The sequence below is a fragment of the Mirounga angustirostris genome, unplaced genomic scaffold, assembly GCF_029215605.1.
Source record: "Mirounga angustirostris isolate CCGP_5_RB_7025 unplaced genomic scaffold, mMirAng1.0.hap1 SCAF_9, whole genome shotgun sequence".
NCBI classification, from domain to species: Eukaryota; Metazoa; Chordata; class Mammalia; order Carnivora; family Phocidae; genus Mirounga; species Mirounga angustirostris.
The window spans coordinates 9414764-9438504 of record NW_026991717.1 but is presented as its reverse complement, the minus strand read 5'-3'; the positions used below and the strand labels follow the sequence as shown (position 1 = coordinate 9438504).

General features: G+C 45.9%; 1 protein-coding gene across 1 annotated transcript in view; it reads left to right on the top strand.

Moving 5' to 3' along the window:
* The window catches only part of AGBL1 (AGBL carboxypeptidase 1), an 805329-nt gene that overhangs the window by 149822 nt on the left and 631766 nt on the right, over positions 1-23741 (top strand). The window contains exons 7-9 of the mRNA XM_045901694.2: positions 15079-15287; positions 22206-22371; positions 23274-23341. Of these exons, the coding sequence (XP_045757650.2) occupies positions 15079-15287; positions 22206-22371; positions 23274-23341 (443 nt within the window). The remainder of the gene's footprint in view (positions 1-15078; positions 15288-22205; positions 22372-23273; positions 23342-23741) is intronic.

The window sequence follows — 23741 nt, the reverse complement described above, 5'->3', positions numbered from 1 at the left end:
TCCTCCCATCTGCCTTTCCCTCCGCCTGTACCTCTGTGTTTCTTTTTCCCTCATCCTCTTCTCCTTTTCTCACTGTTCGCTCCCTCCCCTCCCCCCTGCCCACCTCTCCCTCTCTCTTTTCGCTCCATAACACCCCTTCCATGAGCATTAGGTATAAATGCAGGGTTGAAAAATTGCACAGCCCTTGGAAGCGGCACTTGAATGAGTGTGTGGCATCCTGCCTGCCTGATTTGTACTTGCCCCAGCGATGAATCTTCAGATAACGCCTTGGTATTAACCTTGCTGCCCAGATTTAAAGGTCACATTCCCACTATAAGGAATCCCCTGCAACCCCTCCTGGTTCAGGCCCCAAATCTCAAGAAGAAGAGGATGGTCTTACTTCAGACTACTCTCCAACTTAAGAATTAGCATTTAGAGGAGTCTGGAAGTTTGCAGACTGAGGGCATGGGGAGGGTGCTGGAAATAGGGAAGTAAGTTAATAAAGGAAGGGAGATGAGGTGGAGGGAAGGAGAGATGCGAGGGAGCTAATGGGAGGTTTGGCAGGAAGATGAGACTTCATCACTAGTCTTCCTAGTTAATGCTCTGGCTGGCTGGCTGGCTCCTGGGACGGGCCGTCAGCCTGTTGCGCTGGGTGTGTGGGAAGGGAGGGCCTTCTAGTGCCCAGGGCCCTGATCCTGTAGAGACATCCTCATGCTCTCAGCGAGGCCTGGCCATCAGCAGGGCAGTGACGGGAGGGTATTATGACCAGACAGTTGCTTTGCTGCAAAATGTCAAAGAATGAGCCATTTTTTGAGATGCACCTGCCTAAGGCTTTTGTAGGACTTGTAGGAGCTCAGAAGAGTTCTCAGAATGACAGTCTATGTTTTAGGATGGTTGGCATTATGATTCCTGTGATCTTAAGGTGATACACAAGGAACCGGGGATCACCACAGCCTTGGTGGGACTCACATGTACCATCTGGGTTCCTGTGGGGCCTGTCCTCATGTGTTGTGCCCACATAGTGTGATTTCCTCTTCTATTACCAGGTGAGGGCCATGGGGTCAGACAATCAGAGCTGGAAAAGACCTTGGGGGTTGTTTTAGTGCAGTGGTATTCAAACTTTTTTTTTTTTTTTTTTTTTGTAGAGAGCTCAGAGCCCTGTCTGTCCATTTCCACTGATTTCCCCCCAAGATGGCCTCACAGACACACTCACAAAAATATAGGGCCCCTGAGAATCCGGAAGACTATTGATCTTTTAGAAAAAATGGAAATATACTTGACATATAACATTGTGTAAATGTAATAATGCACATTGGCTTGGTACCTTTATGTATTATAATTGTCATTATAGCAATACTTTGTACCTCTATCATGTCACATAATTATCCATTCTTTTTAGTGGTTGGAATAATTAAGATAAAATCTTCTAGCAAGTTTGGTGGTTATGACACAGTGTTGTAGTCTATATCCCAGAAAACTACTGGCATTATCTACCCCTCATCTCCTCATTTCCACATGGGGAAACTGAAGACCAGAGAGAGGGGGTGACCCTCCCCCCACCCAGATCTCTGAGACTTTGAAAGTTTCTTATCCAGATGACACTTACTCCTTTTTCAGGTCTAGCACAAATACCTCTGTCTGGGGTTTTTCTGAATACTACCCAGCCCCACCTCTGCCCAGCATTAGCCTTTTTATAGAATCTTATATTTACACCTCTAAGAACTAACCATACTGTAATCAATGATTCCTGTATCTTTGTATATGTGTATGTGTATATGCATTTTTACTACTGGGTATAGCTCCATGAGGGCTGGGGTCCCTACTGTATCCCCCATACTTCGCATTGGGCTATGCCTAGAGCTGGTAACACATTAATGGAGGAAGCATTCTAGTTCCTTGAGATTTAAGTCTCATTCATTTATTTTCAATATACCTTAGTGAAGAGGCCAGCCCAATTCCTGTTCCCGGAAAGAATCAAATTGTGGTGTGATTATACACTCAGTGTCTCTTCTTCTGCCATATCTTTTGGAGAAGCATGTAGTATATTTCTGTGACAAACCAAAAATCTGCTTCAAATGGTATTGACAGATCTTTGCATTTGTCACCCTGGGATGGACTGCTGCAATCGACTTTGTATGAATGCAGAATAACAAGCTACATCCATCACACTGCTGGATTGAAATGACAACACAGAGATCTACAGTTTATTGAGTTCTTAGTGTGTCAACCGCTATATATACATTTAGCCTATCAAGCAGGGGTTATAATCCCCATTTTATAGGCATAAGACCTGAGGTTTGGGAAGCATGTGTAATGCACACTGCTTGTGGGCTGACCCGCCATGCCAGTCTCAATGCTGGGGCCTGAGCCTTGTACATTCCAAGAAGAGAATAATGAGGATAGGCTCATTTAGCCCGAAGAGGACAAGACCAAAAGCTGAAAGGAAGCTACATAAATACTTTCTAAGTATCTGAAGGATTTTTTTTTGGGGGGGGGCAGGAGCATCTGCCATTTAGTTGAGAAAAGAGCAGTGCATGGTCCATCCCATATAAGCATCGGAATGGGACCTGCTAAGAGGTGCCCAACACAGCAGCATGGCCGTGCAAGGGACCAGAGTCTCCGCTGCGAGGCTGAGCATCAGCACGAATCTGATGAACGATGGGGTGAGGGAGAGGAAGGGAACCCGGACAGGAAGAATCACAGACTCCCATTATGTCATTCTGCGTTCAACTTGGCGCATTGGTTTTTTTTTTTTTTTTTCTTTTTACCCCCCCTTGGCTCAAAGTTCAGAACTCCCTGACAAATATTTCTGTCTTTTGCACAAGTACATAAAATATTTTTAAGGTTTAAGCTGAAAGGATACCACCTCTCCCCCTTGCTCCCCTTCCTTGACCCTGGGTCAGACTCCTCCCAAGCTGGGTGGGCGGCAGGGACTGGCCAGATGGCGGCGTGTGTAATTCCTCTTCTTGCCACGTGGTGGTGCTGTTCTTTTAGTTATCTTGGCCGCAGCAGCGGTGGACTATTTATTTTCAGTGAGTAATTTGTTTATCAGGAGGTTATTTTAATCTAATTTTGGCCATATTTGCTATTCCACACTATCTGTACTTCCCAGCGTTAGCAGCTTGCATGTCTTGAAGGAAATTAGCTGAAGATGGTCTCAGAGGCATTTGCTCAGCCGTTATTTAGGGGAGTTGGGAGGAGGCAGGGTGAGTGGAGCTCTGGGTTGGAAAAGCCTCTGGAATTTGTTGCATCCCCAGTGATGTGAGCCTGATTGAGCAGGACTTATGGAGGGTGGGGAGCATCCCCAGCAGCTTTTTTGAGGGCTGCCTCTGGTGAGCAGCAACAAATCTTGCAGTTACCTTTCCCCATCTCCCTCACGCCCTTCTGATAACCTGTCTCTTCCCTGCTTTTGCTGCCAAGGCCAAAGGCACCACTTAAGGGAAATGCCTGTCTGCCTTCTCATGGCCCACAAGCATCCCTTATCCACTTAATAATATGTTTCTTGACTGTTTACTGCCGCCCCTGCAGGACCTAGAAAGCAGGGTGGGGTGTGGGAAGAGAATTACGGTTTGTTAGAGTACCTTCAAGGAACAGCGATCATGACTATTGATTACAGAGCCCCAACACTTGCCAGATACCTTACATGCCCATTTTACATACAAGGAAGGTATAGCGAGAAAGGTTTACGAATTTTCTCAAGGTCCCCAACAAGGTCAGCAGAGAGCCAGGATTTGAACCCGGTTATGACTGTCTCTAAAGCAGAAAGCCTTCATATTTCAGAGGCGATCTGCACCCTCCACATGGAGCTGGGGAGACCTGGACTCTGCTTTCCAGTGCCCTGTGTGCTCTTAAATTACTTCTTCATTGTTGTACTTGACTTTAGCTTGGCTTTGCAAAAATGGGAGGGCTCCACAAGATGAGTGGTTTGAGGATGCCTCAGTAGAAGATTCCTTTAAAAAAAAAATAAAATGAGGAAATGACACATCTTAAACACATAAAATGGAAGCAGAAGTGGGAGATCCCAATGAATGATGGCCTGGTCTCTCCCTCGCTACCCCCTCTTTCCCTGGCTGGCTGGCTGACTTTATTTATTTATTTGTGTTTATTATTGAAGTATAGTTGCCATACACTGTTCTATTAGTTTCAGATGCACAACATAGTGATTCCACAATTCTGTACATCATGCAGTGCTCACCACCGTAAAGGTAGTCACCATCTGTCACCATCCAACGTTATTACAATATTATTGATTATATTCCCTATGCTCTACTTTAATCCCCATGACTAACTTATTGTGTAACTCCCTCCAGTAGCTCTTGATTGCCTCTGAGAAATGTCCATGGAAGTTCTTTGGGGCTTAAAGGAATCAAGTTTGAAAACTTCTGAAATAAATATTCATAGGACACTCTCAGAGCTCAGTCTGTTGTCTGAGATGGTGGTTTAAAGATGTGTGGACACGTTCTTCAGGCAGTTTGAAGAGTGTGCTTGTTTTTACTATGCGGTGGTCATAAGGAAGGGCTAGTGGGACACAGGGAACGATCCAAAATGTTGTGTTCATTAGTGAGCCCTAGTCGAGGAACTTTTAAGTCTTTTGGCGTTAAGAGACTTAATTAAACAACTGAACCAAGTCTGATTAAATGGGGAGTTTCAGCAGCCAGTGGAGATTATCATGGTTGGTAGTATGGGCAGGATGGTGAACCACCCTCCCAAGATGGCCAGGCGTCTTTGGAGGCACCCCACACTGCATCTAACAGAGCTGTGGACGGTGGTGTTGGGTTTTTCCTGCTGGACGCAAAAGTGTTGGCACATAAAATATTGTTGTAATGAGAGTTGTAATGAGAGTGGAACCAGTCCTGGTTCTTACACCCATGCAGGATACTGTCTTAAGCAGGTGGTCCTGTACTCCGGTAGTTGTGTAAGACTAGGTCCTTATCCAGAGCCTTCTCTCTGGCTTGATTATCTGCCTGTAGGTTTGGGCCATGGTGTTCCTTTGCCAACAGTGTGAAGGCCTCCTTGGGGTGGCTCAGGGTCATGTATGAAGGGTGTGTGTTTGCTAAAGGCTCAAACCTCTTACTGTCTGAGAGGGTAAGACATGGTGGAGAATAGTGTTTGCATCGTGGTCTCAAAGCTGGCTCTCAGGAGACTGTGGATTCCAGTCAGGGCCTCTCGAGGTGCCTTGCTTAGTGACCATGCTGAAAGCACCTCACTTGTAAGGCAGGGAACACGATACCCTCCAAGGAGAACTGGTAAGATTTAAACAAGGTACTGTACATGTAGTGGGAGTATAACGCTAGATCTCAGTAAATCTCCATAAAGATCATCTCTCACTTTCCTATCACCACCATTTGGAAAATCCTGGGAGTTTCAGGAACTGGTCCTATAAAGCTTGTTGCAATGTAAATTCATCATTCTTACATCTCCCTGAGTGTTGAATAATACAGAGCTGTTTTCAGCCTCTTTTTCTGTAAAAGGAATAAGTACATCGTTGAATGCAGCATCGTTGAATGAACTGGCCTGTTCAGTTGACCCACATGCCCTCATTTCGTTTCCAGTCTAGGGAATCAGGGGGTTAACATACAGGATTGCTGAGCTCTAAATGTTTCAGATTTTGGAACTTGGATCATCCTGGCGTAATGAATGACTGGCTGTGGACTGACAAAGATAAAGTATCGCAGAGATTTAAAGAGAGAGACAAAAAGATAAACATCTCCCCACTCTGCAGGAGCACAGGAGAGCCATCACATTCAGGATCGACTGTACGATTATTTGTCGATGCCGAGGTGTGAGTCAGGCGTTTCCTACAGACGTCTGATATTAGCAGTTTACAAAGCACCTTTTCATGTATTATCCTATTCAATCTTCATGGTAGTCCTTGCAAGACAGGTAAATATTTAACTATTGTATAGCAGTGGTTCTCCGCGGGAGCGATTTTGTCCCAGAGGAGACATTCAGCGAGGTCTGAAGGTGGTTTTGGTGGCCACATCTGCAGAGGTGGGGCTGTTCCTGGCAGCTAGTGGGCCGAGGCCAGAACGTTGCTGAACCTCCTCCAGTGCACGGGACAGCCCCCCTCTCCCCAGGAAATAATACTTTCCAGCCCCAAAAGGGGGCAACAGCGCAAGGTTGAGAAACTGTTCTGTAGAGAAAACTTCGGGGCCCAGTGGGTTTGACTTACTTGCCCAAGATTTCACATCCTTTGCCTGAACAAAACCCTTTGCAGGACCGCTGCATGTACATGGTCGACAGTGGCGGCAACGAGGCTTAGAGACCCCGCTTAGCCTCTCCCTTAGCCCCTCCCCCAATCTTAGGGGCGCACAGCACGGCAACCACTGACCCCATACCGTGCGACCCAGAGAACACCAGACCCCTCCTGGCGTCCCCAGACTTTCGGATTTCCCTGAAGCCCTTGCTTTTTTTTTTTTTTTGAGTAGGGGATGATGACAGCCTCCCAGTTGTGCTTTACGTAAGTGTTGGGCCGTGGAGGGAGCTGGAGGCACAGGGGCCACGTAGGAGGCTACTGGGGACACGGTCTGGGGGTAGGAGACAGGACCGGATTGGACAGAGGACAGCCAGCCAGGAGCGCGGAGGCGCACGCTCCCCGCCTTCCTCCAGCGCCCCCTCCAGGCCCGGAGGCATACTGCAGCACGAGCCTGTTGGCGTGTGGTGTTTGCAGCGCTTCGCAGGTGCGTTTCCCCGCGGTCCGCGCTGCCAGTCTGTTCCCAGCCAGAAGCGGGCGACGCCGCCGACAGACCAGTGTCTCTCATATCAGTCGATGAGGAAAGGCAGTGGGGAAGGTCGCAGCTTTCTCCTCCCTGGTGTAAGTCCTGGCTTTCTTCTTCAAGTGTCATCTGATGAGTTGGCAGTGGGTAGGTAGACCGTCAAACCAGGAAAGTTTCTGCAGGGACACAGAAGGGACACCTGCCATGATGAGTGTCCAAGTGGTGGAGGTGACGCATTCTGATCCCTGCCCTCCTTTTCAATAATTCCCTACTGTTCTCCTTCAATTTTTTCACCTGGCTTTAGTTGCAGGCTTTTTATTTGTACTCACCTACTTTGGGCTTTTCCACTTGCCGTGCTCTCAAGATTTCTAGAATTGTCTGCCACCGTAGCTCTGTTTCTTGATTCCTTCCTATCATTCAGGTTCAGCACTGATGCCCTCTCCTCAAAGGGTCTTCCCTGACCACCCGGTCTAGAGTAGTTGTCCCTCTGGTCACTCTATCATTGCTGTTTGAAAATTATTTTTAAGATTTATTTATTTATTTTAGAGGGAGAGAGAGAGAGACAGAGACAGAGAGCGAGCAAGAGCAAGCATGTGAGCTGGGGTTGGGGCAGAGGGAGAGAAAATCTCGAGTAGACTCGACGCTGAGCATGGAGCTTGACATGGGGCTCAATCCCAGGACCCTGAGATCAAGACCTGAGCCCAAACCAAGAGTCAGTCGCTTAACTGAACTGAGCCAACCAGGTGCTCCGTCTACCATTACTGTTTTATTAGCACCATAGCACTTGTCACTTTCTGAAATTACCTACTTTTTTTCTTTGCGCGTGTGCCTACTTGGTTCTGTGGCTCTCCATGCACCCCACCCCCCATGGGAAACAAGCCCCTTACCAGCAGAGACATGGTCTGTCTCCTCTCTTGCTGCAGGACCCCTGTGCCTGCAATAGTGCCCGGCCCGTGCTGGCCTGAAGTAGTTGCTCAGTAAGTGTTTGCGGAATGAATTAGTGGTGGTGCCTTGGGTTTTGGGTGAATGAGCATGGTTTTAGTTGATGGTTTATCCCGTACCTCACCACCACAGGATCTGGCTTTCAGGACAGAATAGCTCTGCATATTTGCATATGCACAGCAAACCTCTCAAGTGATAACCCCTTGCTGGGAATGAACTCATTTCAGAGAGTTTTCAAAGGAACAATGTTACAAAATTAATCATAGCTCCTCAAATCTAGGATGCTGTTGACTATAAGATGCACCACTTTTTATGTGGTGAAAAAAACGCTGCCAGTTATAACTGAAACACTGCCATTGGTAAGAAGCACTTAATTTTGGAAATGCTAAAACCTGTGAAAAAAACGTAAGCCTTAGAACGGAGAGAGCGCAAGATGCCATTGATCCTTCACCTGGGACGCTGAGTACTGAACTGGAGGGGTTTGGTGTTGGGAGTACATACGGGGTGGTGGCCCCTCCTCCTCTGGCATCACAGCCTGATGCCCTTCCTTAGACGGGGTTCCCGCCAAGGGCCAGAGAGGCAGGTGCACAATCCGAGGCTTTCCTCTGCGTGCAGGAATGCCTACGGTTTGGCAATGTCTCTGTGGAGAGGTATTAGAAGGAACTGGTGCTTGGGCGCCTGGGTGGCTCAGATGGTTAAGCGTCTGCCTTCGGCTCAGGTCATGATCTCAGGGTCCTGGGATCGAGTCCCGCATCGGGCTTCCTGCTCCTTGGGAGCCTGCTTCTCCCTCTGCCTCTCTCTCTCTCTGTCTCTCATGAATAAATAAATAAAATCTTTAAAAAAAAAAAAAAGAAGGAACTGGTGCTTAAAGCACAAAAGCAGTAGAAGACTCTAGATTTAAAACTGCCGCGAAGGCCATTCTCTATCGCTTTCTATTTCTGGGGCTCAGGAGAAGCCTCTTTCCTTTTTTTAAAGGCGGTCAATGGGCAAACAAGCTTTGCTCAAAACTGAAATTTCCTTGACGGTTAAGTTTCCTGATATGCAGCTATTCTACAAAGAGAAAAAAATATATATACCTGTAAATTAATTCAATATCATTATTCTTATTTGGGCTAGTGATAATTGAGTAGAATTTCCAGGATCAATGACATTAAGATTAGTTATGTCTCAGCACATGGATGGCTGTTCCTCCCTCATGAGGCAGGAGCCGGGGACAGCTGCCTCAGTCTCTCCCGCCCAGTGGCATTGCACTCGTGTCCAGGCCTGACTTTGGGGCTGGTCTCAAGGAGTCACTGGCTGAGTGACAGGAAAACTCCCAAACATCTCCTCCAGTGACCTGAAGAACTGTGGGCCACTTCCTGGGGGCCTTTAAATCTTGTCAAGTCTCCTAGTAAAAATCAACTCTGTCCCTAATTTCAGGGCACAGGAGGGAACAGAGAAGATGGGGGCGGAGGGCCAGGTGGAGGGGCTGAGCCAAGGTAACATCGGCCAAAAGCCACTCCCCTCAAGCACCTCAGGCTTCAGGTGTTCAAATGGCTTTACCTCAGTAACCTTTTAGAAACCTTCCTCAAGAAGTTAGTTATTCTGGTCATAGGTACAGGGCTTCTTCTGGGCATGAAGAAGTGTAAACTATCATCAATTCATCATCAAAAGCTTTGGGAGTAACAGTCTGGGATGTAAGCTTTGGAGGCAGATGGAGAGCCCCATTGGAATCATGGAGAGGTCATTTGTAAGCTCTAAGGGCTTCAGTACGTTGTCTGACTCCTCTTAGCATCTGCGCCTTCATCTGTAAAAGGAGGAAAATAATGTTTATCTCAAAGCATTTTCATGAGATAAATGAGATAATCATTTAAAATGATTAGCCCACTACTGAGCACATAGAAAACATTCAGTATATAAATACTCCATAATTGTAACTGGTGTTATAATGGCAAAGTAGGCATTGTTCATATAATATGATTTATAAGTCTTGGTAAAAGCCTGCTTTGTCCAGAAATATCTCCTAAATTGACTCGCTGAGAAGACCACAAAAGAAATGTGTTGCAAAGGCAAGTGTGTATTGGCCGTCAGTACCTCGAATTTTAATAATGTCTCCAAAGGTGGTGTTCTCAGGTGGTTATTATAGAATGGGAGCGCCGCGTTCAAAGTGGATCTTTCATTGTGGATTCCTGATGGAGATAGGCAGTGTCTGTGATGGAATTGCTCAGGGTTGGGGGAAACAGTGCAGAGAGGGTTTGGAAGCAAACCCTGACGAGTAAATGGGAGTTTGGTCAGCCCACTTGAGTGGTCTTCTGCTCTGAGAAGGAGCCACTATCCTGAAAAGGACTAGCTGAATTGTCAATAGTTTGTATGAATGGGATTTTCATGAAGTTCCTGAAAGAGGCAATAAGGCTATTTAATTTCCCTGGGCAAGAATTTTTTGAGACGGTAATGTCAGAGTCTGCTGTGTGGCTGAAGAAGATTTTTGTTCTCAAGAGTGATAGGAGCCTGGAATCCTTGTGCTTCTTCTTACTCATGTATGCCTTATCCAAGGCAAGGGTGGGCTAGTAACCTCTTGAACATTATCAATTAAGAGGATCTTAGAACACTAACCAGTCCTCTAGAAAAGTGTTGGTGTAATTGGACCCAGTTGAGGTAACTTTTGCCAGAGAGGGGAACAATAAAGGTCTGCAGTATGGGCTTTTCTATATGGGACACCTGGGAGGTGTGACCCTCAGGGTGTCTGTATCGGAATGTCTAAGGACAGATGGGCAACAGTGTAAAGCTGGTGGATATTTGGGGTGAGAAGTCATTACATGGAGATTGAAGAAACTTGGATACATTTTACTTTTTTAGGAACTTTTCCATGGGCAATTGTCACTGGTAAAAGGTACGTGAAGTTTGATGTCATCCTTATGGGGGAGGGGATTATCATTTACTGAGCACATGCTCTGTGCCAGGTGTTATGCTTTGCATTCATTCCCTATAATAGACTTGTGAGGCTGATGTTGTAATTAATCTTTTTTTCATCTTGCTTTAGTCTTTGCAGATGATGGACATCTAGTTCAGGCTGGCTAATCAGCTTAACGAAGGTTACACAGCTAGTAACTGGTAGAGCCCAGATTCACATCAACAGCTATGTGACCCTGGAGCTCCTGTTCTTGGATGAGGCTGCCAAAAAGAATATGTTCACATCCTGAGCCTTTGGCACTCTGTTGTCCGTAACAATAGGGGGGGAGTTGGAATAATAAATGGATTTTGCTTATCATGTTGATGAGGACAGTCATAATAGGCAACAGGTATTGAACGCTGATTATGCACCAGGCATTGAGCCATCAACGTTACATGTATTATCTCATTTAATTTTCTCAACAACTTCCTAGGCAGGGATATTATTAGTTTTGTCATTCAGATAAAGACTTAGTGATAGAACCGTGAACTGACATGTCCAAGGCCACACAGCTAGAAAGCGGTGGAGCACCTGGCTGGGTACAAGGAGTCCCAAAAGACAGCTGACAGCAGGCCCAGCCAGGCCGTGCAGGTGTATGCGTGACTACAGGAAAGATGAGTTTAGAGTCTGCACTAATTTGTCCGTCTTGTTTGAGATCCGTGGCTGTTCATTTGTTCGGCTCATTGCTCTGCTGCAGGTGCCCATTCGGTCACTGTGAAGTCATTACTTCACCCTCAACGGGCTGATGAAATCCCCAGATATGGTAAATGAAGAGCAGAGATGAAATTTCCTTTAGTTTTGCCAGAGGAGTGGGGTGCTGGCAGGTGTAATAATCTGGGTCACGGAGCATTTCTCCACCAGCCCGTCATGGGGCTGAATATTCCCCAGGAGAAATTCCATCTTTGAGTCTTGAAGGCGTCTACACTTTCCTCTTTAAAAAAGGCAAACATCTTTATAGAGATGACTGGGATCTCAGATGCCTTCAGGGGGTTAGTAGGCAAGTAATTCACTTTTGAAGGGAAGGGGGTAAGGCTGAAAAAGGTGTGTTGGTTGCTATGGCAACCTGGGGACCATTGGCCCTGCCCACAGGCATTTACAACATGGCACAACCAACAGTCTGTGGACCTCCTGTCAGAAGGTAACATTTTTTTTTACCCCCTCCTGATTAGCAGAGTTCATTGTAGAGTATGTGGGGAATAAGGACTATAGAAAAGCCTAAATCAAATCTAAAAAGTCTAAAGCAAATAGAATCCTCACTCTCTTCCTCCCCCTTAAGTACTTGTGCTATCTTGGCATAGTCCCTTCTAGTTATTTATTATTTTCTTTTTACCTGAGTGTAAAAATCTGCTGCATCAATGGGGTCTGCACTAAAAAAAAAACCAAAACCAAAAACAACATTTGAACCTCAGAGAAGGAATACCTGGGGTCAAAATAAGGATATCACTAGGTTACATTTCAGACTGATAATTAGCTACAGAGGATATAATTCTGGAGGATATAATCTGGGGACGCAGAGGTGGTAGAATATAAAAGGATGAATTGGAGGGAAGGTCAAGGTTGAGTCTGTGGATTTGCCAGTGGAAAAGTGACCAGGAATGACCTTCAGCAGGATGGAGAAGGGCACTGAGGGTGCGTTTGAGACAGGGTGGGAGTGTGGAGTGAGATGTTAAACTCAGAACGCCTGCCTGTCCATCCTACCCCCATCCTCCTACTAGTTAAGATAAACCAATCTACTGGGAAATTAAAAAAAAAAAATTAAGGAGCAGGAATTTTTTTCCAAGAAAACCTTAGGAGGAATCCCTTTATATATAAACAGACTTAAGTGCAGCTGATCTGTTTTGAAGAGGGTCAGGGGACCAGGAGCCCTCTCCTGCTCCAAATCCTGAGCTCACCCGGAACATTTTCTCCTGGCTATCTGGCCACCCTCAGAGAAGTGTTGTTTCCCTCTCACATCATCTAGAACTCCTGCACATTGCCGATCTCAGTGACCCTCATTTCATTCTTTGGCTCTTCTCCACATTTGCTCTTCCTCAGTTTGCTGAATCTCCTCTTGTCGGTTTTTTTCAGATGCGTATTGACTTCTGCAAAATTCTGCAAGCCATTCTCAGAGAAAGATTGACTGATGTACGGTCGGCGGGGAAGGAGGTGTAGCCATTTTAGATGTTAGTAAACATGGCAGCTTGTTGAGGATTAACAGGAAATCATGAATAAAATCATTAGGATTTGATAAGGGATTTTTCTGAGACAAAGATTTTTTTCCATTATCCCCACCCCCCCACCCCCCAAGAGAGTAGGGGATGAAGGTCATTAAGATAACACGTTATTAGTCTCCTACTCTTAAAATAGATAAAAGACAAAAGTCCTTAACCTCTCCCTGCCCACAGGGCCTTTGTGCACTGTTTTTCACATTCTGGCATCTTTCCAGCAGGGGATACTCTAATACCTCCTACTTAATCCCCAGTTTTCTTTTAAACATCAGATATTGGATAGGCTGGAACCTCATTTAAGCAGTGAAGAACTCTGGCGCTTTGTGGCTGGGACCAGCCAAGGAGAGAAATATTTTTGATGCAAAAGAATAATTCAGTAAAGGAGGTAATGAAGGAGATTTAAACCTTCCACAAACACATCAGTGGGCAAATAAAGCTCATCACTCTCAGTTTAGGGTCATGGCTGAATGAAATGTTGTAAAACTGAAAAAAAAAAACCAACTGTACAAATGGGTCAAAAATCTCAGTGGGGCTCAGCCAAGCCTGACAATTGAGAATTTGACAAACCCGCAGAAAAAAAAATTCCTTTAATACGAGAAAACCGCTCTGGAATAAAGCACTGAATTTTTATGTTATTTTTTTCACTTATGTGCACTTACATGGTCTTAGGGAAAAATCTGACTTTGAGCTGAAATTTTGCTTCTCCAGTTACAGCTCGGGGGATCTCTCTCACGTATGCACTCGGCCAGAGGCCTATATCGTCTTATAAGCCAGAGTGAACGATTTGGGTAATGGAGGAATGCACTAGTGAGAACAGAGCTGCGAGATTTGGGCATTTGTGCTGCAAGTCAGCTGGTTGCAGTCCTGTGGTGCACTTTACTCACAGGAGTTGAAGTGACCAGCCACCTGCTGGAGAGATCTGGGCAGGGACACACTTGTCCACCAAGCCAGTAGCCCAGGCGAGGAGGTTATACTGGAAAGGAGCATGTGTTAAGTGCTGAGAGAGGTATCTTGGACTATTCTCACCTCTGTGTGTCCTCAGAGAGAATTTAAAGTATATCTTGGGAAAATCAGGGTATCATGCACTTACCCCATAGGATGTGTGTCTCACGGGAGGTCTCCACCAGGATCCTTCAGTTATCAAAGAAAAATTGCGGTACTGAAGGGCACCATGAAAGCCCTCTGTTACGTTTCCCCATCAGATAGAAGAAAACCCCATACCCCATCCCCACTGGGTGGACTTCCAGCCGCTGTCTGAACATTGTCAGTGTCCCGCTATCCACTACCACAAGGAATCCATCCTCTTGTTGGGGAGCCTTGACTATGAGGAATTCCTTTCTGGGACTGAGCCAGACCTTGATTATCCAGAAGCTGGCTTCCACGCGCTCTAGGAAAAACATGCAACACATCTGTGACACGTGACAGTCTTTCAGCCATCATGTTTCATTCAGTGTCTTCTTCCCAAACGAAGTCTTGTAATTTACTCAACCCAGTGACTATACCCTAAGTCTGCTGAGATTTAGCAAAGAAGAATGGAGATCTGGTAGAAATGTCTCTCTCTCTCATTCACTCTTTCAACCTTGCCCCCCAACACTATTATAATTTTTTTCTGAACTTTTTAAGGGTAAGTTACAGACATTCACGTACTCCAGTTGTGAATTCCCTAAACATAAGGATTTTCTCTTACATAAGCACAGTTTACCAAAATTTAATATACATTGATATAATACTACTAGTTAATTTATAGACCTTATTCAAATTTTACTGACTGCCTCACTAATGCCTTTTGTAGCAAAGGACAAAAATTGTTTTCGGCTCAGGATCTAAATTACAATTCTCTATTGTACTTACATGTTATATAAATCCTTTAGCTCCCTCCTTCCCTTCCCTTCCCTCCTTCCCTCTCCTCGTCCTCCCCTTCCCCTCCCCTCCTCCTCTCCTCTCTCCTTCCCCTCCTTTTTTTTTTTTTTTTTTGCCTTACCTTGACATTTTTGAAGAGTATCAGTCAGATGATTGGTAGAATGCCCCTCATTTTGGGTTTGCTGATTTTCCTCATGGTTAAATTCGGACTGTGCATTTTGGGCATGGAGACTATAGAAGTGATGCTGTGTCCTTCTCATTTGCAACATACAAGGTGATGTTCACTTTGATCACTTGGTTAAGGTGATGTCTGCCAGTTTTCTCCAATGGAAAGTTGTTGTTAGTTTGTTTATAATAAGTACCTTGAGGGACGTACACCGGACATCCTCAGGCAGGTGTGACCGGGAGAGCCCATGATTGACATCCCTTCTTCCATTGGTTTCAGAGTCTAACAGCCGCAGGGCTGTGAACAGAGGCTACGTCACCAGCTTGCTCTGGCTGCACCAAGACTGGCACCACCAAGACGTCGCCAATACCTACGTGCTGATCCGCCGGGCGCTCCTGCTCAGCCTCAAGCACATTGCCAACCTCCGGTCTGGCAGGGAGGCCTTCCTGGCAGCCCAGGGCATGGAGATCCTCTTCAGCACCACCCAGGTAATTAACCCTGGGGTTACCTCTGCAGCTGGATGACACCTGGATGGTTCCTGATGAACAGAGCTGTGAGGACCTCAGTATATTTCTTGCTGCCTGCTATGAGCAGAGGTTCTGGATTCAAACCCTCATTCGTTTGTTCACTCATGCAGTGATGGGTTCATTCATTCGATCATGTGTTTATTGGCTACACTGTGTGGGGCAGTGGTTAAGAGGGTTCACATCCCAGCCCTAGCACTTACACTTGGGAAACTTTGAGACCCCCTGGGTCTCAAGTTTCTTCTTTTTTTGAAAAGAGGGAAATAATAAAACCTAGCTTGTGGCATGGCCTAAATACGTTAACGTAGAGATGTCTCGTATTTAATGGAGTGCTTGCCATGACTTGGCTGCTTTATGAGCATGAGCAGTTACTGGAATAATGAGCACTGTGGAATCTGGAGGTGAATACGACAGGCAAGACCCCTGATCTTGTGGGGTAAACGTTCTAGCAGGAGAGTCAGACACTAAGGGAGCAAAAAATTCAGCGAGGGAGGTCATTTCATATTGCTCCCTGACATCAATCAAGACAGGCCGTCCATGGTGACTCCCACAGGTGGAGGGAGAGCATGTTCTGCTGGAGAGGTTGAGTCTTCTCTGAGCAGGTGACACCTAAGCTGAGACCTGAATTATTGAAAAAGCCGGTCATGCCAAGTTCAAGAGGAACTGCATCCCAGCTCCCCAGAGGGAGCACCTGCAAGGGCTGTTACTTCTCTGTACCCCAGTGGGATATGTAGTTTCCAGTTTCCCGGATTTCAACCCTAGCAGCAGAGTCCTTAACTGCACTTGATTAGGACTAATTTAAACACCATAGTGCGAGGCTACATACAGCCACCCTATGGAGGAGGTGAAGGCTTCCCAAATATCGATCATCTGCTCACTCCCTTTCTCCTGGGGCAATGGCAGCCATGCTTGATGCGCATCACGCTCCCTGCTGTCTTCACATTAGCTCGTCTTCTCTGCACCCCCTTCCTCAGTCACCTTGCTCCTCTCGGGACGCTGTCCACTTTTTCTATACCTGCGTATATCCGAGACAATGAAGCAGTCAATGAGTGTGCTGTCTTCCAACCGTGGTATCTGTAGACTTTTCCTATTAAAACAGCATCCCCCTCCCCCCTGCATCTGAACAGTAACATCGTACTGGGCTGCGAACAATATCTGATTTTCTGTCTGCTATCACCTGTGGGTTTCTCTCCATCAGCACAGCTTTGGAACCTCTCCGTCATGAAAGAGATGCACTGAACATTCTGTTTCTCTGGGTGAAGCAGTGCTTGGAATTTCTCCAAGCGTCACCATGCTTTGTAAGCTTGTGTCCCCCCAGATCTCGAGTGAAACACCCCCCACCCACTGCTGATGCCTAGCAGCCCCCCATGCCAGCTTGTGAGTTCCAGCCAAATCCTCTGCCCTCTGCCTTCTTTGGCTGTTTCTCTGCTCTGTGTTAGGAAAAATTAAAAGGGCAAAAAAGGAAGAAGACTGTGATCCCAGAAGTACATATCCATGTGAGGGAGAAGGTAGAGAAGGTAGCAAGTGAAGCACAGACTTGAAAGGGCCTGTGCACCTGGAAACAGGATATATATAAAATATCTGTCTATCTATCTCATGTTTAATGTTTCTCCTGGTGCTGTAGACTAATGTCTGTGTCGCCCAAATCCATATGCTGAAACTCTGCTGCCCAAAGTGATGGCATGGGGAGGTGGGGCCTTTGGGAGGGGATTAGGTCATGAGGGTGCAGCCTCTGGGAATGGGATGTGTGCCCTTATTCAGAGAGGCCCCAGAGAGCTCCCTGGTCCTTGCTGCGTGTGAGGACATGGCCATCTGTGAACCAGGAGGCAGGTTCTCCCCAGACAGGGAACCTGCTGGTGCCTGAACCTAGACCTCCAGCCTCCAGAAGTGTGAGAAACAAATGTGTGTTGTTTATCAGCCCCTGGGTCTGCGGTGTCCGTCTGGAGCCACCTGAGTGGCCTGAGACAGCTGCACTCTGCCCTGCGGGCCTCACTCTTCAGCTGATCTTAATCTGTCATGTTAACGACATAATAATATCCTGGAAACCATAATTGCAAGTCCAACAGTTTTGAGTGAGTTCTGAGTCTTTCTAGGGAATTGTCACAGCCAAGAGTGGCGCGAGGAACCTCCCCGTAGGGGTCTCCTGGGGCTGCCATAACAAAGCACCACAAACCGCAGAGATTCATTCTCTCCCAGTCCTGGGGGTCAGAAGTCCCAAATCAAGGTGGCGGCAGGGCTGGTGCCCCTTGGCCTGTCGAAGCATGCCCTCATCTCTGCCTCCATCTTGGTAGGATGTTCTCCCTGTGTGCATGTCTGTGTCCAAATGTCCCTTTTTACAAGGACACCAGTCATATGGGACTAGGGCCCACCCTAATGGCCTCCTTTTAATTTTTTTCCTTTCATCTTTTTTTTTTAATTCTTTATTTCAATTCCAATTAGTTAACATACAGTATAATATTGGTTTCAGGTGTACAATATAGTGATTCCACACTTCCATACATCACCCGGTGCTTATCACGTGTGCACTCCTTAATCCCCATCACCTGTTTCCCCATGCCCCAACCACATCCCCTCTGGTGACCCACAGTGTGTTCTCCACAGTTAGGAGTCTGGTTCTGCAAAGAGGATTTTATTTTATTTTATTTCATTTCATTTTATTTTATTATTTTATTTATTTTAAAAGATTTTACAAGAAAAAGATTTTACTTATTTAGAAAGAGAGCGTGTGAGAGAGCACACACGTGCGTGCTCACACGGGATTGGGGGGGAGGGGCAGAGAGAGAGGGAGGGCGAGGATCTTCAGCAGACTCCACCCTGACCGTGGCGTCCAACGTGGAGCTCAACCCAGGGGCTCGATCTTACGAGCCTGAGATACTGACCTGAGCTGAAATCAAGAGTCAGACACTTAACCGGCTGAGCCACCCCTGTGCCTCTGCAAGCAGGATTTTAAAAGCAGTTTCTCAGCAAGTCAGGGAAGACCTCAGCTGTTCAGTAAATGAATTCACAGCACGCTCCCAGCCTCCAGTTTCTGCTGGGAGTGGACAGGATGTGAGCGGAGGCCGGACTGGCCCTGTGTGCCAGGCTGCTCTAGCCTAGGGGGCCTCCAGCAACTGGGCTGCAGCTGTGCTGGTTTGAGCTGCCCATCAGCCCTCCCCCTCTTCTGCCAGAGAAGGCCCTGCAGTCCTTGGATGGCCAACACGGGAACCTGGGATCTAGTGATGTCATTTTGGTGGCTGTTTGCAAATTACAATGATGATGATGCAGGTGATGCCCATAACAGTGAAAGATGAGGAAGGAACAGAATCAGGAGGAGGAGGAGGAGAGGGAAGGAGAGGGGGAAGGAGAAAGGGGAGGAAAAAGAGGAGGGAAGAACTTTCTAGACCAGGAAAAGAAATTCAGATTTTATTTCTATCAGGTTTGAAGCAGGGGAGAGACCTGATACGATGTATGCTTTTTGTTTTTTTAATTGTGATAAAATTTATACAATGGAAAGGTTGGCCATTCTGGCCATTTTACAGTGTACAGTTTGGTCGTATTAAGTGCATCCACAGTGTCGTATAACCGATCTCTAGAATTCTTTCCATCTGCAAAACCGAAACTCTATACCCATTAAACTGATTTATGACCTTAAAGGACCATTCTGGCTGCCGTTTGGCAGGAGGGCATCCGAGGGTACAGGAGGAAGGAGGGAGAGATCGGGGGAAGGAGGGGGTTAGCCCATGGGAGCTCAGGCAGAGACACGGACGGCTTTGGCTAGTTGGGAGGAGAACTGGGACTTACATCCAGGATTCCTGGACTTTTCCACTAAAGTGTCTCATTTTCTTATCGTGAAGGTTATTACTAGGGCTCTGTGCTGAGTAGCAGTGGCCTTCTGGGATCTCCTTTCGGATTCTTAGGAGATTTTATGAGCTTCGTGATGCCTGCTGACATCCCGCTAGCGAACACTTCCTGAGTGTGTAGTATTGTGTAGGCTCTTCGCCTATTGTAACTCTGATTCACACACATCCTTATGAGAGAGGTTCTGTTACTATGTCCGCTTTCTAGTTGAGGAAACCATAGCACAGAGAGGTGTAGCAACTTGCCAGGGTTATGCTGTTAGTGATCATCAGCCTGGGATTTGAATTCAGGTGGTTTTGCTCCAGGATCTGAGCTGAGTGCTGTACAGTAGCCCCCCCACCCCCCTCCAGGGGGGTACCTTCCAAGACCCCCAGCGGATGCCTGAAAGTGCGGAGAGTACCAAACCCATATCCGCTCTGTTTTTTTCCTATGCAATCATGCCTGTGATAAAATTTAATTTATAAATTAGGCACAGCAAGAGATTACCAGCAACAACAATTATAAAAGAGAACAATTATAACAATATGCTGTTATAAAAATTATGGGAATGTGGTCCCTCCCTCTCGAAATACCTTACTATGCTGTCCTCACTCTTCTTGTGATGATATGAGATTGATAAACAGCCTACGTGATGAGAGGAAGTGAGGCATTGGGACGTAGGATTAGGCTATCGACCTTCTGATGGTACTGCAGAAGGAGCATCATCTGCTTCCAGACTGTTGTTGACCGTGGGCACCTGAAATCTGGGAAGAGCGAACCCGCGGATAAGGAGGAGCTACTTTCCTCTCGCTTGCCCGTGTCTCAAAGAAGTAGTGTATTTATTATTCCAAAGCTAATTCAAAGACGTTAAGTGTGAATTGAATTTGTTAAGCACTGTCATATTTCATCATCTTTTCCAAGTAACAGGTGTATTATTGGAAGTGATGGGGAAAGTGAGCCAGAAATTTTCACCTTTGCCCCCAATTCTGAGACAGTTGTTCACAGGGATCCTATTTCTTGGGGTCTTGTCATCTTTGATGCACAGCGTAAGTGCTAATCCTGTGATAGCAGGAGGCTGAGATTGAGGCCCCTTTAAATTTTGCATCCGGAGTGCCTCCCATGCTCCACCTCCTGGCCTGCCACAGTACCTGTCTACGCTAGGGAAACCTTGGCAGATGCCTTTGGAAGCAAGGATCATTCTAAAATTCATAAATGTTTTCCATGGACTCTGTGTACTACACTGTTTCCTACCAACCTGATTTAGGCAGTAATTCACTACAACCCTAATGCCTTGGTTTCCGTTGATTTTAATATCCTGTCTATCCCCCAGATTCACGGTGTGGCCCAACCTATCAGGGCAGGTGAGCTTCCCTCCATCCTTCCTCTGACTTTTCACCTGCACCATCCCATACAAAATAAAACACAGGATTATTGTCACATTTATCAATAACAATACCAGTGACAATCACAGACACAGCTGGCTTCCAAAATGCTTGGTAATTTTGAGAGTCCCCTGGTTTGTCCTTGGCTCTGTGCCTCCTAAGAATGAAGCTCAGAGCCTGACCTGTGATGAGCCATCTACCTTCCCTCTCTCCCTCCCCCATGCTTAGTTCTTGCTTTTTCCAGTACTGATACTTTTCACTAAGCACTAAAAATCATTTGACCAGTCTCAGGGATGAGGTAGCCTTGACTGATTCATTTTCCATGGAGGATGTTTCCTGCTGTGGGTTCAGGACACCTGATGGGGGTACCATTTGAGCACACCGAAGGGGAAATAGCATTTTTGATTGTGTTAAAACATTCCTGGTTTGAACATTGAGCTTACTGTTTTTTGTTTTTTTTTTTCAATCATTTGGATAGTTTGAATTCATGGCTAAAAGTTTGTTAAATTTTTTCTCCATGTTTTTTTTATGTGAAGCTGCCTATAATGTGGGCCTGGAGATACCACAGCCTAGTGTCATCACAGTCCCTCTGCCCTGTGGCAGGTGCTCAGCATCCTCCATTCTACTACTATGACTTGTTGGCCTTAGAGCTCCCACGGAACCCCTTAGGAATATCAGATTGGAAGCTCACACTTGTCAACTTTCTGTATGTAGTCAGTAGACAAAGCATTTACTAAGAGTCTGAAGAAAATGGCCTATTTTTTTTGCCAAAGAGTTACCAACTTACTACCAACACTCTTAATTTAGTAAACTTGTTTTTGCATTTTTCAAAGTGTCTGAAAAGAAGGGTCTTGTCAGGTTGCATCAGTATCAAAATGTTACATCTGCAAACCCAATTTTTCTTTGCTTTGGGTAGGTACCAAGAGAGATCAACACTGTGGGCTCTGAGAACAGGCATGTTATTTAATTTAGGTACTTGGGATTCACTTAGTCTTTTTTTTCTGATTTCATATTTTATCTTTTTTCCTTTATGGTTTTCTATTCAGATACTGGCTGAAACAGAAAAGTAAGGCTTCCATCAGTTCGGCTGCTCATTCTCTAATTTAGGCAATAATTCACAATGACACTTGGATGGCAGAAGGAAGATACTCCCCTCCTCTTCCCCTGGCACTCCTGGACAATGTCTTCCCTTAGCCACAGTGTCCCCTGAAAGACTTTTAAGTCTCTCTTCAGACTAAATTCCTTCCAATCACATATGAGCTGTGAAAAAGAAATAAAAATAAAAATACAGATTATGCCCTGGGCCAAAGCCGATTCTACATTAGACACAATTCTCCATTAGAATGTTCCAAGTAGACATTCTCCATTAAGGATGTTTACTGTCGGGCGCCTGGGTGGCTCAGTTGGTTAAGCAACTGCCTTCGGCTCAGGTCATGATCCTGGAGTCCCTGGATCAAGTCCCGCATCGGGCTCCCTGCTCGGCAGGGAGTCTGCTTCTCCCTCTGACCCTCCCCCCTCTCATGTGCTTGCTCTCTCTCATTCTCTCTCAAATAAATAAATAAAATCTTAAAAAAAAAAAGGATATTTACTGTCCATGGGTGTAATTCATTACCTGAACTGCTGATCTAACAAAGGGCACCCTGTGTGAGGTGTCAGCGTCTGACAGGGTCTTCTCTTTGTTCAGAACTGCCTGGACGACAAAATCTTGGAGCCTGTCATCTCCATCGTAATTCAGATCCTTAGACAGTGTTACCCAAAGAGCCCGCTTCCCCTGGTCACACCCAGCAGCGCTTATGCCTTCCCGGTCCCTGGGAGCATCCCCTCCGAACCTCCGTGTGTTCTAGCCGAAGGTAAAGTCAGTGGGTAATGATGAGTTGTACGGTGAGTTGTGCATATTGGTGGTATTTCCGAGGGATGTGGATGAAAGTAGAATCAATGCTCTTACAGGCTCACTGTAAATGTCCAAGAAGCTAATTAGAAAAATGTATGGAAAAGCAAGCTTTTCATAGACAGAATGGACAGATACTAAGCTCACTTACTTTGTTCTTAATTATTAACTGTTGCCATTTTGCCCGGTGGTGGTTGAATGCCTGTATGGTCATCTCGGCTAATTTAAAAAAAAAAACGTATTTGCAGTCCCATGATGGAGGCTCTATTGTACTGACTGGCTCTGGAATTAATTTGCCTTAAGGAAGAACTTGAAATAAAACTTGGGCTATTTACAACCCATGCTAGTGACATTAAATGCATGAAAGTATGATTATTCAATCTCTGTAAAGATTTTGGTGTTGAAAGATTCTAGTGCCTTTCAATCCTGCCCTCCTTCCACGGAACAGATTTTCCATAAGCATCAGCTTGCCATAGTGGTACTGGATGCTTTCTGTTGTCCCTTCTTACCAAAATTAGGGAGTCAGTCAAGGTGCTGAGTTATAGTGAATTTTGCCTGTATGTGATCTCTAAACTTTGGCAATGTTGTTTGCATAAATAGTTGTGAATTGGGCGGGGCAACCCAGAATGGTATTCGTACGTCATTTTATTCTGCACTCATTTTGCATTCGACGTGGGGCAATTTAGACTTCATGATACAGTGCTCCCCATGCCTCTGTGTATGTGATTTGTATCAGAGTGTGTTGGGATATGGTGCACTTGATAATGAGCCACTTACTCAGTGGTATTAGCCACTATGTGGTGAGAATCCAAATCCAAGGCGCAGGGGAAGCCTCATCCATTTTATTTCTTTTTCTCCACGCAGAGGATTTTGAAGATGATGCCGATGAGGAAGTGGATAAAGATTCAGACTCTGAAGATATGAAAGAGCAAGTAGGTACACCAGCCCTCTCTTCCAGTGGTCTCCACATTGGCATCTCCCAGAGGGAAATACCGCTGTGTCCAGCTAAACACACTTTTTACTTGCACGCCAGTGCCTGGCCCACAGCTCAGTAAATGACCAGTAAATGACCAGCCACAATTGTTGATTTCCCTCCTGGTAGGTCCCAAACAACATCTCATTGTAAAGTCAGAGGTCGTCCATTACCAAGGCACTCACATTCTGTCAGGATGAGCTTTTTGATAGACCCTTCAGGTTGGTGTATGTCATTAGTATGAATGACATTCAGGCAAAGAGACCATGGAAGCATTTCCTAGGGAACTTTTTCTGGTAGATCTCACCTGTCTCCACAAGTCACTTTCCTTGTCTACCCACTCTGCTCAGGACTCCTGT